This window comes from Pseudopipra pipra, unplaced genomic scaffold (genome assembly GCF_036250125.1).
Source record: "Pseudopipra pipra isolate bDixPip1 unplaced genomic scaffold, bDixPip1.hap1 HAP1_SCAFFOLD_200, whole genome shotgun sequence".
Lineage (NCBI taxonomy): Eukaryota > Metazoa > Chordata > Aves > Passeriformes > Pipridae > Pseudopipra > Pseudopipra pipra.
Genome location: NW_026990679.1, coordinates 196 through 15,978, shown reverse-complemented (window position 1 = coordinate 15,978; position 15,783 = coordinate 196). Strand labels below are relative to the sequence as shown.

The 15,783-nt window shown below is 55.9% G+C and overlaps 1 protein-coding gene across 2 annotated transcripts; it reads right to left on the bottom strand.

The window, feature by feature from the left end:
• Positions 1 to 5,013: 5,013 nt before the first annotated feature.
• Positions 5,014 to 14,907, bottom strand: LOC135408149 (uncharacterized). 2 transcript variants are annotated; one of them, XM_064643471.1, is made up of 4 exons: positions 14,782 to 14,907; positions 14,040 to 14,179; positions 13,507 to 13,926; positions 5,014 to 5,095 (listed from the first exon to the last, which is right to left on the bottom strand). In XM_064643471.1, exons 1-4 carry the CDS (start codon positions 14,890 to 14,892, stop codon positions 5,086 to 5,088), a joined length of 681 nt encoding a protein of 226 aa, XP_064499541.1. In that variant the 5' UTR covers positions 14,893 to 14,907; the 3' UTR covers positions 5,014 to 5,085. The 2 variants fall into 2 exon arrangements, with proteins under 2 accessions (XP_064499541.1, XP_064499540.1); XM_064643470.1 differs by lacking the exon at positions 5,014 to 5,095 and adding an exon at positions 11,011 to 11,197.
• Between the last annotated feature and the right edge of the window lie 876 nt (positions 14,908 to 15,783).

Below are 15,783 nucleotides of genomic sequence, written 5' to 3'. Positions count from 1 at the left end.
GCAGCAGGCAAGCAGCAGCAAGTTGCTGTGTTAGCAGGTGAGTTGTGTTGAGGTTCCTCAGGCAGGCACTGAGGACTTTGAGGGCTCCAGACAGAGCAGACCTGTGAGGGCCCTGGGTGAAGCCCCTTGGAAACCTTCTAAGGGTAGGTGTGTATGGTAATGAGTGTAGGAGAATGTCCTGAATATTGAACAGGAATGCAGGTAAGGAAAATGAATCCTCCTGTGATGCTGCCATATCAGCTGCAATGGAGATAGGTCTGTGTGCCCTTTGGGATCTGATTACCAGGGCACCTGGTGGGCTGGAATGATTCAAGAGCATAGGAATAAAAGATTTCATGGCTTCTAAAAGTCACGATCTGAGTCTTAGAGGCTTCTTTGAAGAGCTGAGTTGAGGCAGCAGAATTGGCCCCCCAGGAGGGACTCTGTGCCTGCTCTCCCGTGGCTCCAAGGGATCTCTGGCCCTTCACGCCGGCACCGAGATTTTCTCGGGAAGGGCCTCAGATCCCCGGACCAGTCTGGGACACAGGCAAGATCCCCCTACATTTTAGGACCAAATTGTGCCCCCTGGAGGGACAGTGCTGTTGGTGCCCCCCGGGTTGGGGCACCCCCAGGACTCCAGCGCGCACCGAAAGGATTATTCGGGGAGATCCTCGGGGTGCCCGGCCCTGGGGAGCTCAAAGCAAGGTCCCTGCAATGGATTCAGGCATTCCTGAGAGTATCCCAGGGGTACCTGTCCCTGCTAGACGTGGAGCTCTCTAATGGACTGTAATTGGGTGATAAAAGTGGTGCTCCAAGTGCAAAAGAAGGGTGGGATTGGGATTAAGAAATGAGCAGTGATGGTCCAATTGGCTGGTTTCTCTGGAATGTAATGGTAAGAGCTGCAGGAGTGCAAGGTGTGTGTTCCAGTCCCCACCATTTTGTTTGCACTTGTCCTGGTCAGACACAGGTCCAACTTCCTCAGTCCTTAACCCAATAGAAGGAGTGTGGCTTTAAAAGGCACAGACTCTGTTTCGGTGATGTAAGAAAGACGAAGACCTTTATTATGACAATGCATCAGCTTTTATATCCCAGGCAGAACAATAGGTAGTTCAAGCAGAACAATTGGTGATCTTCTACTTATGCTTACTTTTTCAAGTCTACATAATACAGCCTGTGTTTTAAGAGATACAAATAACTACATATCTTAGCCACCAAGGTCCTTCTTGCAGTCTTGTAGCTTCTTCTTCTGTGTCCTCTTTGTCCTGCTTTCCGTTCCCATGGCTTTCTGCCAGCTAGTTGAACAATGTCCACTGTCCTGGGCCTGAGGGAGGTGACACTGTTCACCTCCATAATTCCCCCTTCTTTTTTTACAAATAAAACAGCCTTTAATGCTTTGTTTATAGTTGGTTGATTGCATTGCATCAAGCATGGCAAGCATATTGCAATAGACAGAAACATCCTCACACCGGCCCATCCCATCTTTACTATGGATTTAACCCATGCTGATATTCCCCAACTATTCAGCAGGTTTTCCAGGTAATCCCAGCTCTCCTTAACATGCAGCTTTGCAACTCCCTTTTGCAACTGTTGGATGCACTGTGAATAGACTCCCAATGATCAGACAAATTCATACCACACCTTCCTTGAAATTCTTTACATTCATGTCCCTGAGCCAATAGTAAAAAGTCAATTGTAGCTCTATTCTGTAACACAGCAGGTCTGACTGAATTAACATCCAAAGGCAGTTCACTTAGTACCTTGCATGTTGCATTTGTTTGCTTTGCAAGACAGCATCCTAATTTGTTTCTTGTAGCTTTTGCTGTTCCTACAAGGGCAAATAGTGAAGCAAAAATTCAGGGTGCTTTATCCCAATAGGTTCCCCTCTCGTCACAGGCTGCAGCAAAAGCAGGAGTAGAGCATCCCTTTGGTCTCGCCCCAGCAGTGTGTGCAGGAGAACATCAGGAACATTGGGGACCATACAGGTCAGTCTTGCCCCAGCAGTGTGTGCAGGAGAACATCAGGAACACTGAGGACCATACAGGTCAGGTGTCCAATTGTGCAAGGCTCTCTGACTGCACGTGTTGGAATTCCTGGCCATGCCCTGTCTCCACAAAGAAGAAATTCCTTTCGGAAGACTGTGGGGTTTGGTCAGACTGACTGAATGGTTTCCACTCCTGTGTCGTTGCACCACAGTGACTCATTTCTATACGTGTCACCGTAGGCGTTGTTCCCTGCTTCTCATGGCTTGTCCAGGAGATGGAATTCCAGTGCTACACAATAGATGGCTCGTGGTGCTCCCAAAAGGAGCCTTTCTGTCTTCAGGGCAAGTTCTGGTGCCCCTGGAGCTGTTGGGAGAAGCAAAGGGGTGGCAGTGAGAGGCCTGGAATGATGTTGCTGTAGCACAGACATTGTTCCCTGGCAGGTTCCTGGCTTGGATTCCTTGGCTGCCACTTGGCAAGGCCTGGCAGGGCCTCAGTTGTGTAGGGAACCAAACATGGAATGGGAAAGCAAAGGGGGGGAGGTTCTGGTTTCAGAAGGGATCATTGCCTTCTCTTTCGGAAGGTACAGTGAGCTGGTCCAACTGTGGCAAGAAGAGCAAGTGGGCTGTGAAGGTTTGGAGCAGTCTGCAAGGTTCCTCATGCCCAAAGGAAGTGCAGCCCTGGAAGAGTCAGGAATACTGACAAGTGCCCCAGTTCTGGTGAAGCTCAACTGTGTAAAACACTTATGGAGCTAAAATTCCACAGCACTGAGCTGTTGGGTCCCAAATAATAGTGAAGAGAGAGGCAGAAACTCCCCCTGCTGCTGGGGCTGAACTGTCTGCAGTGACTGGGCAGGACTTGGCCCTGATGCCTGAGTGCTCTCCAACCCCCCCAGGCTCGATCCCAGCTGTCAGCCCCTGGCTCCATAACTTGAGAAGAGGGTGTTCCTGCCAGCCCAGCTGCTGTGTTGGTGGTCCTGGGGGCACCTCCTGCCCTGGCCTGCTGTGAATGTGTTTGTGTTGTAGCTCAATAAAGTCCCTTTCAGTGGTGATTGTGTCATTTTTGTGTTAGTTCCTCTCCCCTCTTGCCCTGCCCCGGTGGCTGCATCACTGGCTTGTGCCTAAATGAACTCTTCCCCTGCAGCAGTTCCCTGCTGCTCTCAGAGAGGGTGGAGTTGAGGTCTCTGAGCAAAGGGAAAAAGGATCCATCCAAGGCAGGCCAGTGCTCCCCCCCTGCCTTCCTCCAGCCTCCCTCCTTACAGTTCCCATCCCTGCTGGACACAGAGCCTGTTCCCAAACAACCCCTGTTCCTGTTCTCTCTCTGTGTCTCCCCTCACACCTCCCCTCCTATAATCTCCAGCCGCCCAGGCCCCTGTTTTTGAGGGGCATTCCTGGGCTGCTGCCCCCCATTCTTTATAAATGAAGTGCCAAGAGCCCCAAGTGCAGAGAGGTCTGCAGGGAATCAGTGCCTAGAGCTGCCTGTGCCTGCCTGTGTTCCTGCAGTTCTCCTTCCTGTTCTCCCTGGGCTGGAGAGACCTGCCTGCCCTGGGTTTATTGGAGCAGAGGGATGGGATTACATTTGTGCAGAAGGTTTGTTCACAGACATGTTTTCTGACAGACAGTGCCATTTCCCTTTTGTCTTTCCCAAGTTTTTCCAAGTGCTGCCCAGCACGGGGATCCATGTGGTGGGACAGTGACTGGCAGGAGGAAGGGGAGCCTTGGCCTCACCTGCCCAGCTCAGGTGGGTGGCACAGAATGGGGGTGGGCTGGCAAGGCATGAACACATTTCTGAGTTCTGGAGTGCCTTGAATCCTTTCCCTGTCAGGTTTCTCTCCCTCATTTCCTGGGCTCCATTGTCCCAGGTGTCTCTTCCTTTACCCAAAGTCCAATGGCAGAGGATTGACTGACTCCCATGGGAGGTTTGGAATGAAAAGGGTTCTGTTCAAATGGGGCAAGGAATGCAGTAAGAAAGATGAGCCTCCTTTTAGTGCCTGAAGTAGAGAGGAATAAAAATGGTGGAAAAGGTCCCATTTTATTTGTTGTCCCCCCTGGATTTTTCATGGCTAAAACTCTCTAGTGAGCAATTGAAGAGAAGGGTGAAGGGCAGGAGCCTTTGACTTGCCCAGTGCCCTTAATTGCCTTGTTCTCCTCTCTTCCAGGCCAGGCCAAAGCCCTGCTCCAGCCCAGCTCTGCCAAGTGCCCTGGGCTGGGAGCAGCCAAAGGCAAGAGGCTGCAGCCCCGCTGGCCGGGCTGGGGGCTCCTGGTGCTGCCCGTGGGGTGGGGTAAGTCAGAGGGACACGTTTCTCTCCTCCTGCTGTTGGCATTTGCTCCCTGGGCACTGGATGTGTAAGGAAGGATGGAGTGGCAGGGAAGGGCAGTGTTTCCAAACTGTCTGAATGTTGCCCCCAGGTTTGGGATGGAGCAGGGATGGGGGTGGTTGGGTTTGGCTTGGGCCGGTCAGGATCAGCCATAAAGGACCCACCAGAGCCCTGAACCCTCACTGGACATGTCCAGCCCCTCAAGTCATTAATTTTCAATAGAGGACAAAGTATTGGTACTTGCTTCTGATCTGTGGAGGATTTCCTTTGGAATGATCAATGCAAAACATCTCTTTGGGTCTTTTGTTTGTTTGTTTGTTTGTTTGTAATTTCCTCTCTGGCTTCAATGAGTTTGGTGTGTTCCTATTAAGGAAGCAGCCTGTTTTTATCTTGAAATTTGGGGTGGTTTGGTTTGTTTAGGTTTTTTTCCCCCCACTGACTCGGGCCATCCGTGCATAGTCCGTGTTGTCCCACAGGACTGTTCTGGTTCTGGGTCAGAGAGAGAGAAGGGAAGTGGCTTTTCCTCATCTGGAATGTTTCCAAGCAGAAGTGGGACATTGTCCTGCCCCTCCCCAAAGCACTGCAGGCACCTGGGAGTAGCTCAGGGCTGGCCCAGTTCTCTGAGACAGAACTATGGGGGAGAGGTTTAAGTATTAATCACATCTCTGGTGTCCCTTGGTTGTAAGGATTGGGTCCTACACTCCCAGAGCGTTAAGGAGAACAAGGAACTTCTGTTCTTCCTGGCAAACCTTCTGCTATTGCTTGTGCAGTGTTTGGGTTCTGTTGTCTGAGTTCCTGTCCAGGATCTTTCTAAGAGAACCTGTTAGAAATGTAGAGGTAGGATTAGAATTTGGGTCTGTTGCCTCCCCAACTGCCTCCAAGTCCTGATGGACTGGAGTGATGAGTGCTTTCAGCCCAGGGTATTTCTTGATATTGTGTGGCTTTCCCTCAGCTGTGGGTGAGGAATTGTGCAGGCAAGGCCTGTGTGCCCGTGGGTGTCTCCCGTGTGTGTCCGTGTGGCAGGGCTGGGACAAGGACTCGTGCAGGGACCCAGCTGGCACTGGAGCTGCTGCCATTCTGAGCCACTGCCAAGGGCTGTGGAGAGACCCTCTGGGAGGCTGTTGCCAGGATTCCATTGGGAGCTGGATCTCCCTCCAGCTGCAGCAGCCAGGGGAGGGTTCTTCCTTGTGCAGCCCAGTGGCTTCTGCTCAGGCTGGCCCAGAGTGGGGCTGGGGCAGGTTCTCCAGGGAACTGGAGCCAGCCCTGAACAGGGCTCTGGAGAGCAGGAGCTGCAGGGACTGAGGTTTGCAAAGCTGGGCTGAAGTTTGTCAAAGCAGCAGAACATTCTCATTCTGGTGGGTTTGTGGAGTCCGTGTTGGTGCCCAGGAGAACTGGGTCAGACTGGGCTTTGTGGTCCGAGAGCTGCCCCCCTAAATTTGGCAGGCTGTGTGTGCTGGCAATGAAGTGCTATCCCAGAGGCTGATGGTTTCTGTCTCCAGGGATGCCCAGGACGCTGCTAATGCCCAGGGATCTGCTCTGGGTCCAGGCTGTCCGTGCTGGAGGGCCCTGGTGGCTGCAGTCCCTGAGCCCGCAGAGACAGAGAGAGCCCCGGCCCGAGGGGCCTTTGGCCCCTGGTCCTGAATTTGGGGTGAGCCTGGGAGCGTGTGGAAGGTGAGAATGAGGGCTGTGTTCCAGCCTGACACCGGGAAGGTCAGTGTTTCCCTGGAGGGGGAAGGTTTGGGCCCGCAGGCTGAGTTGGAACAGGACCAGGGCAACAGACGCTGCTGTCTTTTGTTGCCTCCTGAGGTCTTCTGTCCCCCTTGGAGATTTCCTCCCAGGCTGTGGCCCCACAGGGAGCAGAAGGGAAAGCTACCAATGCCATGGGCATTGCCAGCCTTTGTCTCTCTGCTTTGCCATCCAAGCTGGGAATTTGCTGCTGTTGCTGCCGAGGCTGCCCTACCTGGGAGTTGTGTCCTCCTTGCAGCCCTTCCCAGCCCCAGCCATGAGCTCCAGTTGTGCCTCTGTGTGTCTGGGAGTGTTTGCTGGGACTGTGCTTCCAATGCATCATCCCTGAGAAGATCCTGTTGTTCCAGAGCACTGGGGACAGTTTGGGCTTGGCAGCTTCAGAGCTGGATTGGAGCAGTCCCTGAAAAGAATCAGGAGAGTGGAGGTTTGTCCCAGTGGTGCTTTCACACCCCACTGGACAGGCTGGGCTTTGTGTTTGGGGTTGTCCTGTATTTGCTCTGCAGATAATGGGCCCTTCCCAATTCAGCCCAGCAGATCCCAAGGGCTCTGACAGGAATATTTGTTCTTTCCTTCCCTTTGGGATAACTTCATCTCCAAACTGCCATGAGCAATTCCTTAATTTCTCCTGAAGAAAACCAAGTGTCAGAGGCAGTTTGCCAAGGAGGCCAGAAGTGTCTTTGGAGCAGAGAGTGCTGCCAGCTGCGTGTGCCTGTCCCCAGCCTGGCACTGCCCACAGGGACACACTGGGCACTGACCATGAGAGGGAACAAAACCACTGCCTGCCAGAGGGTTTGTCCTGGGCCAGTCAGGCCTGGGGCAGGAATTGGACTGGGCAACTCCATCAGCTGCTCTTCCCTCCCCCACAAAGCCCCATCCCCTGGGCATTAATGACGTGCCCTGTGCCCAGCGCTCCCTGTTCACCCAACTGAAACCAGAGCAAGGCTTGCTTTGCTTGGAACAACTTAATGTAACTTTAAACCAAAATAAATCACTTTTTTCTTCTTTTTTTTCTTTTAGATGCTGGAATTGCCTCTCTGGGTGTGTGCTGAGCTCTGGCTGCAGGGGACTGTCAGGCCTTGGTGGCTGTGAGTTCCTGTTCTTCTCCCTGGGAAACTGGAAAGAGTTATTCATTAGATTGCAGAAATGTAATTTTGAGGGGACCCAGCAACTGTTTGTGTAGGAAAAGGTGAGGTGCTGCAGAGGGGAGGGAGGTGGCATTTTGGAGGGGTCCCACTGAGGGGGGAGTGGAGAGCCTGGGGCTGGAGTGTGAGTTATTAAACAGGGAAGAAGGGAAGGATGCTTGGGAGGGAAACACTCAGGGAATGTGTAGGGATGGAATGGAAATTTGGGGTGTCAGGAAGAGATAATTGATGATGTAGAGGAAGGGAAATGTTGGGGGTAAGACTTGATCTCATCTGTAGAGGACAGAAGGACCATTTAGAGATAAAGTGAGGCAGTGAGTGGTGGGCAGGTCGGGAAAATTTGTGTTTGTAAAATTTCAGGTCACCTGTAGCAGAGAGGATGTACCTCCTGATGGACACTGAGGCAGTCAGGGGTGGGCAGGAGGGGGGGAAACCTTTGGGGTTAAAACTTGAGGGAACGTCCAGGGCAGAGAGTGAATATTTTGAAGGATAAATGAGGTACTCAGTGGTGGACAGCTGGGGAGTGTTTTAGGGTAAACTTGGGGTAGCCCACAGGGTAGAGAATGAACATGTATTTGTACCGAGGAGCTGATTACATGTGGGTAGGTAAGGAGAATTTTGGGAGTAAAATCTGGGCAATCTGTAGCAGAGAGAATGAATATCTTGGTGTGAAGTGAGGCAGTCAGTGTTGGGCAGGTAGGGAAAAATTCTGTTTGTAAAATTTGAGGTCACGTGGAGCAGAGAGAATGTACATCCTGAGGTAAACTGGGGTAATCAGTTGTGGACTCATAGGGAAAATTGGGAGGGAAATATCTGAGGTAATCTGCATGGTAGAGAATGAATATTGAGAGATGAACATGAGGTACTCAGTGGTGGACTTGTAGGGAAAATTGTGGGGGTCAAATCTGTGGCAATGTGCAGCAGAGAGAAGGAACATTTTGGAATAAAGTGAGGCAGTCAGTAGGGGAGAGGCAGAGAAATTTCTGAGGGTGAAACTTGAGCAAAGCTGCAGGGCAGAGAATGAATATTTGGAGGTCCAAAAGAGGCAATCAGGAGTGTGCAGTAGGGAAGACTCTGGGGAGAGAATGACTCTTGTGTTCAAAAAGAGGTAATCAGGAGTGGGCTGGAAGGGGAAAGTTTGGGGGTTAAAAAGGAGGTTCATTCTCTGCAGGGCAGGGAATGAACACACTGAGGTAACCTGAGGTGATGAGTGGTGAGAGACACAGACAATTGTGGGTGTTAAAGTTCAGGTAATCTGCTGGGAAGAGAAGGAACCTGTTGAGGTAAAGATGAGGCACTGGGTGGCAGACAGGTGGGGAGAGGTTTGAGATAAGCCTGAGGTGTGTGTGGGGTGCAGAATGACCCTCTGTAGGTACAAAGGAGCTGGTCAGACGTGGACAGGTAAGGCAGATGTTGGGAGTAAAATGTGGGGCAATCTGTCCCAGAGAGAATGAATCTTTTGGGGTAAGGTGAGGCAGTCAGTAGTGGGCAGGGAGGGAAATCTTTGTCTGTCAAACCTGAGGTAATGTGCAGCAGAGAGAATGCAGCTCCTGGGGTAAACTGGGGCAAACAGTAGTGGACAGGTGAGGAGGTTTTGGGGGAAACTTTGAGGTCATCTGTGTGGCAGAGGATGAATGTTTGGAGGTAAAAATGAGGTAATAAGTAGTTTGCAAGCAGGGAAAACTGTGAGGGTAAGTGTGGATGTCACCTAGGGGAGAAAATGAGGCTTTTGAGGTCCAGTGAGGCAGTCAGTGGTGGGCAGGGAGGGAAAATTTGTGTTTGTAAAATCAGAGGTCTTGTGGAGAAGAGAGAATGCACCTCCTGGGGTAAACTGGGGTAAACCTTGCGGACCTGCAGGGAAAATGTGGGGGGTAAAACTTGTGGGAATCTGCAGGGCAGAGAGTGAATCTTCTGAGGTGAAAATGAGTTCCTGGGTGGTGGAGAGGTGGGGAAAGTGTTGAGAGTAAACTGGAGGTGGTGTGCTGGGTAGAGAATGAACATCTTGATGTAGAAGTGAGTTGCTGAGATGTGGAGAGGTCGGGAAAATGCAGTGGGTCCAGAGTGAGGTCACCTGTAGCAGAGAGGATGTACCTCCTGATGGACACTGAGGCAGTCAGGGGTGGGCAGGAGGGGAAACCTTTGGGGGTAAAACTTGAGGGAATGTCCAGGGCAGAGAATGAATATTTTGAAGGATAAATGAGGTACTCAGTGGTGGACAGTTGGGAAGTGTTTTAGGGTAAACTTGGGGTAGCCCACAGGGTAGAGAATGAACATGTATTTGTACCGAGGAGCTGATTACATGTGGGTAGGTAAGGAGAATTTTGGGAGTAAAATCTGTAGCAGAGAGAATGAATACCTTGGGGTAAAGTGAGGCAGTCAGTGATGGGCAAGGAGGGAAAATTTGTGTTTGTAAACGTTGAGGTCACGTGGAGCAGAGAATGTACATCCTGAGGTAAACTGGGGTAATCAGTTGTGGACATATGGGGAAAATTACAGGGGTAAAACTTGAGGTAATGTCCAGGGGACAGAAGGAATATTTTGAGTTAAAACTTGGGGGGTTTTTAAGGAGGTTATCTCCAGGGGAGAGAAAGGACATCAGGAGGTCAACTGAGGTAATCAGTGGTGGCCAGGTGGGGAGATTCAGGGCAGAAATCTCTGAGGTAATCTCCAGGGTCCAGAATGAATCCTGAGAGGTGCAGAGGAGGCAATCAGGAGTGGACACCACAGTGGGCCCAGGGAAGGTTCTGGGGGTAAAATGTGTGGTAGTGTCTGGCAGAGAGAATGAACATTTTGGGATAAACTAAGGCAGTCATCAGTGGACAGGTAAAACTAGAGAAACCCTCCAGGGTGGAGAATGAATATTTGGAGGTCAAAAGGAGGTAGTCAGTGGTGAGCAGGTGGGGGAAGTTTTGAGAGTAAACTTGAGGTGGTCTGTAGGGTAGAGCATGAACATATTTAGGTATACATGAGGTGATCAGCTGTGGAGAGGTAGGGAAATTTTGGGGGTCCCACTTGAGCAAATCTGCAGGGCAGAGCATGAATATTTGGAGGTCCTAAAGAGGTAATCAGGAGTGTGCAGGTAGGGAAGACTCTGGGATTTAAAAGGTAGGTAAACTCAGGGAGAGAATGACTCAATTTTGTGTTCAAAAAGAGGTAATCAGGAGTGGGCTGGAAGGGGAAAGTTTGGGGGTTAAAAAGGAGCTTCATTCTCTGCAGGGCAGGGAATGAACACACTGAGGTAACCTGATGTGATGAGTGGTGACAGACAGACAGTTGTGGGTGTTAAAGTTCAGGTAACCTGCTGGGAAGAGAAGGAACCTGTTGAGGTGAACTGAGGGTCTCTGCAGTGGCCAAGCAGGGAAATGTTGGGCTGATCCCTGAGTTGCTCCTGTGTGGGGCGGCTGCAGCGAGGCCGAGCCCTGGCCCTGATTTGCCAGCCATGGGCAGGGGGCTCTGTGCCAGCCGGGGGAGCAGCGGGGCCCCCGTGGCAGAGAGGGCAGGGGGGCTGTGGAGCTGCCCCGGGGGGAGCGGGGGGTCCTTTCCTGGGCCGCCTCCAGCCCCCCTCGATCCCTGGGGCTGCGCTGCCCCCCGAGGCTGTTTGGGGCAGAGAGTGCTGCCAGCTGCGTGTGCCTGTCCCCAGCCTGGCACTGCCCACAGGGACACACTGGGCACTGACCATGAGAGGGAACAAAACCACTGCCTGCCAGAGGGTTTGTCCTGGGCCAGTCAGGCCTGGGGCAGGAATTGGACTGGGCAACTCCATCAGCTGCTCTTCCCTCCCCCACAAAGCCCCATCCCCTGGGCATTAATGACGTGCCCTGTGCCCAGCGCTCCCTGTTCACCCAACTGAAACCAGAGCAAGGCTTGCTTTGCTTGGAACAACTTAAAATAACTTTAAACCAAAATAAATCACTTTTTTCTTCTTTTTTTTCTTTTAGATGCTGGAATTGCCTCTCTGGCTGTGTGCTGAGCTCTGGCTGCAGGGGACTGTCAGGCCTTGGTGGCTGTGAGTTCCTGTTCTTCTCCCTGGGAAACTGGAAAGAGTTATTCATTAGATTGCAGAAATGTTTTTTGAAACCTGTCCCCTTCTTTGTGCCTTTTGCTGACAGATCTTCTCTTTCTGCCTTTCAATTTACAGCCTCCTTGCAGCTCCCAGCCGGGAAAACCTGGGATAACTGAGGAGGGACCGAGATGAAGGTTTTAGCTGCAGACTTAGGCTAATTTCTAGGGGATACAGCAACTGTTTGTGTGGGAAAGTGTGTTTAACCACATTGGCCCAAGTTGTGTTTGAACCAGCTTGGAAAACCTGGGATAACTGAGGAGGGACAGAGATGAAGGTTTTGTCTGCAAACTTGGGGTAGTTTCTAGGGGATACAGCAACTGTTTTTGTAGGAAAGTGTGTTTAACCACATTGGCCCAAGTTGTGTTTGCACCAGCTGGGGCCAGAGGTGCCAGGCAATCCAAAGCAAACCCTGCTCAGCCTCTAAATCCCAGGGGAAGTTCTCCAAGCTGCTCATTGACGGACTAAAGATCCATTGAAATGGAACCAAGAGCACTACTAAGTTTCCTGAGAATCCCAGGATTGCTGTCCTAGAATTTTTAACAGTTTTTTTTAATCTTTTTATGACAAAAATTACTTTCTTCCTTTGATTGAGTCCCTCAGTAGGATTTGGGATTTCTGTGGATTCTGAATCCCTCCCAGTGGCCCTGACACTGGTCAGAGCTGGCAGGACAAACAGAGTCAGAGCTCCTGGCAGGCACAGGGGCTTTCCCCCAGAGTGGATCCAACTGCTGCCCCCCAGCCTGGCCAGGCGGGATCTGCTTTGGCTCCCGGCTTCTGCCAGAGACAGAATGTGTTCCCTTGATTGGAATGAGGATCCCGTAGCTTCATCTCCTGGATGTTCCCTGGGCAGCTGATCCACTCTGCCCCACGTCCTGCTCTCAGTTCCTGCCCAGCCAGAGCCATCTGTGCCAAGGGCACGAGCACTCCCAGCCTGGATAGGGAATGGGGGACTGGCTTGTGCACAATTCACCTAGAAAGTCAAACGAGGGGACTGTTGGGCAGCGGCTTTGGCCGACACGGCAGCACAAAGATTGTTCTCTGCAGGGGGCCCAGGTTTGGGTGCCGGTCTCAGCTTTGCAGGTTTGGATGAATTCTACCTACAGCCCACAATTCCATGCCGAATTCCTGCTGGAACAGCCTCCCAGTGCCTCCTGGAGCCCGGCTGTTCCCCCGCAGAGCTGCCGCTCTAACGCCAGGTTTGCCAGGAAGCAGCCACGGTTCCAGGTTTGCTCAGCGGGATCGGGACAAGGACAGGTTGATATTCCACAGACTTTGCTGTTTATAACCCTCCTCCCCCAGCCCCCGCTGGTGTCCCTGGGGGGACTTGAGCGAGCTCCCTGGAATTGGGCCGGTTTTCCGCCCCGGGCCGGGCTCCAGGGGATGTGTTGGCCCAGGAGAAGGCGGGGGCCGGACGCGCTCCCGGCCCGGGGCGAGGCAGCCCCTGAGCACGGGCGAGGACGTCTGTCCGGGCGGGAAGCCGCTGTCCCTTCCGAGCCTCGGGAGCGGCCCCGGGGAGTTCTTTTCCCCGAGGAAAGGGATGCACAGCCCTGCCTTCAGGGCACCTCGGCTCTGACCCACCTGTTCCAGCTGTCCACGGGTTCTGCAGGTGCGGTTGGGTCCCCGAAAAACTGCGAATTGCATCCAAGCCCAACTTTCTCCAAGCACCCTCTTTTCTTTTCAGGCATCTCCGAGGGCTCTTGCTCGGGATTTAGTGCCGCTGAGGGCACATGGCCCTGGCTTTAAGGCTGCTGCTGGCTGCTGGCCTCCGGCTGGAAGGGCAGGGATTTGGGGCGGGCGGGACACACGTGGGGGGCGCGGGGGAGCTCTGGGAGGTGGGCCCTGGGAATGGCTGCCCGCGCTGCTCTGCAGCCCCGCCGTGCCGACACTGCCGAATGCCAGCTGGATTCTTTGGGTCCTTTGGGGCTGGCGCTGGGGCGTGTCCAGGGTGAGGCATCTCAGGGGGCCCGTCCAGAGCAGCGCCCGGCTGAGGAGCCGCGGGCAGCCCTTTCCCCGTGCCCACCCCACGGGGGGCTGTAGGGCACAGCTCCAGGGCACAGCTCCTCCATCCCCTGGCAATAGGAAGCCCAAGCAGGGCTGGGTCGCTGTCTGTCGCTCCGGCCTCCTCCCCGGCCCGCGTTCCCTGCCCAGCTGGGACTGCCCAGGGAGCCCCGAGAACGTTCCTGGCGGGAAGCGGGAGCCGCCGAGGGCTCCGTCCAACTCCGGGCCCGAAAAGCGGCCCCGACCTGAGCCCCCCCGGCATTCTGGGTTCCGAAGGCTCACCTGGAGGAGACGCTCCCCCGCAGGCGGGACCAGGCGGCGACACTCGACCAAACGCCTTTGCCTCGGAGCGAGGGGATCCCTCCGGACTCGTTTGGCTCCTTTATCCCTGGAAATGAGCTCGGATGCCGCACGAGCACCTTTGCAGCCGTTGGGTGAAGCCCGGACGGGGGCCGGAAAACCTCCCTGAGCAGGGCAGCGATGAATTGGTGCCCGTCCCCAGCCGGGCACAGCCCAGCCGGCCGCGCTCCCTCCGGCCCGTGGCTGCGAAGGGCTCCTGCAGAGATTGAATAAAAGCTCATTTCCTGACTGTATTTGCCCGCGGTCTTGCCCCTCTTTTGACTCGCGCAGCACCATCCGGTTGGAGCATTTCTTGGTTTCCTCCCCTGTAGCCGTTTCCCTCCCAGGCAGGGCCTTCCCCGTCTGCAAATCAAGAGGAAATGTTTCAACGGGATTTTGAAAACCAGAGGGTTTGCCCCGGGAGGGTGCGAGTTGCCGAGAAAGCGGGGGAGAGGAAGGAGAGCCTCAGGTCTCACCTGGCTGGTGTCAGATGAGCCGCACCTTCTGGATGGCAGGGCAAAGAACTGCTGTCGGTAATTGCCGAAGTTCCGCAGGCAGAGCTGGGAGCAGCCTGTGCCCGACCCGCGGCACGGTCAGTGCCAGCTCCTGGGGCCGCCTGAGGACAGACATAGGGACACGGGGACAAACGAGCAGCTCTGCTCGGGGTCCCGGAGCACGGGAGGAACGGGGAAAGGGCTGCCGCCGTTCTTCCCTCCCCGGCAGGCCCCCAGCTCCCCGCGGCCGGAGCGGGCCCGTGGCCGGAGCCCCGGCGGGCCCCAGATCCCTCGTTCCCGGGGGGCCCTGGGGGTGGGAACCTCCTGGGGCCGCGTTTAAGGGGGAGACGGGCGATGTTCGCCCCGGGAGCGGGTGCGGTGGCCTCGGGGGTGCCCGAGCGGGGAAGCTCCGATCCCGCGGGGGGTACGGGCGGCACCCCTCCTCGGGGGTCCCGGGGCCGGCCCGGCGTGTCCCCCGCGCCCCGGCCGGTCCCAGCCCCGGCTCCGCGTCTACACGACGAACGCGCCGCCGTTCTCCCCCGACCGGGCCCCGGCAGAGCCCCGGCCCGAGCGGCCCCGCCGCGCTCGGCCCCAGCGCCCGGCCCGGAGCGGCTCTTCTCGCCCGCGTTGCCGGGGCACAGGCGGCGAGGCCGGGCTGGGATGAGCCCGGCACCGATCCTGGTCCCCGTCCGGATGCCGAGCCCCATCCCAGCCCCAAACCAACCTCGCTCCTCCGGTCGCGGTCCCGGTCCTGGCCCCGATCCTTGTCCCGGTCCTCCTGCCGAGCTCCATCGCCACCCTCGGTCTTCCGACGCGCCGATCGCTCCCGCAGCATCCCGGTACGAGGTTCCTCCACAGACTCGGGACGAGCGCGGCTCTGCCGGCTTTAAACGGCGCGGCCGGGGCGGGGCCGGGGCGGGGCCGGGGCGGAGCGGGGCCCGCACAGGTGTGCGAGGCGGGGCCCGTCCAGGTGCGCGGGGCGGGGGACGGGCAGGGGGCGGGTCGGGGCGGGGGTATTTAAGCGCCGGAACTCGCCCCCGCGGCCGTTTGCTCGGGCAGTGCGCGGGGAGGCAGCAGCGCCGCGGGAGCCTCTCGCTGCCGCGGCCCTTTTTCTTTGCTTTTGTTTTTGTCTTTCTTTTGCTTTTCCCCCTTTTTTTCGTCCCCTCCCTTCCTCCCCACCCTCCACCCGCTCCCCGCACGCCGCCTCTCCCCGGCCGCTGTCGCTGCCCTCCTGCACAGCCCGGCCCCCCCACCTGCCCCCGGCCCCCCCTGCCTGCCCCTGCTCCCCCCTCGCTGCTCCGCTGCACAGCCCGACCTGCCCGCACCCCCGCTCCGTCCTTGCCCCCCCGCCCGTCCCGTCCGTCCCCCTGTCCCCCGGGCCGTGTCCCCGCAGCCGCGGGCTTGGGGGCGCCGCTTTAATAAAGCCGCGAGGGCCGGAGCCGGCGCCCCCCCTGGATCCCCCTTTCCACGGGGCCGGCCCGCTCGGCGGGTCCCCCCTGCAGTTCACAAGCACCGCCCGACACCGCCGGGGCTCCGGCCCGTCCCGACATCACACGGGGGGCTCCGCGGGCGGGGGGACGAGGGGGTGGCGGGGGGGGCAGGGGATGAGGGTCCCCTCCGGAGGAGGGGGCTCGGGGGGGACGAGGGGGAGGCGGGGGGGGCAGGGGATGAGGGTCCCCTCCGGAGGAGGGGGCTCGGGGAGGTGGGCGGGGGCAGGGGGGGCTCG

Bases quoted from the DNA above. Each gene is read 5' to 3' on its own strand.
- LOC135408149 (XM_064643470.1), bottom strand. From the start codon at position 14,892: ATGCTGCGGGAGCGATCGGCGCGTCGGAAGACCGAGGGTGGCGATGGA. The intron at 14,180-14,781 runs GTTGGTTTGGGG...GTCTGTCCTCAG, and splicing joins ACCGCGACCGGAGGAGCGAG to GCGGCCCCAGGAGCTGGCAC. The intron at 13,927-14,039 runs GTGAGACCTGAG...CTTGATTTGCAG, and splicing joins GCTCATCTGACACCAGCCAG to ACGGGGAAGGCCCTGCCTGG.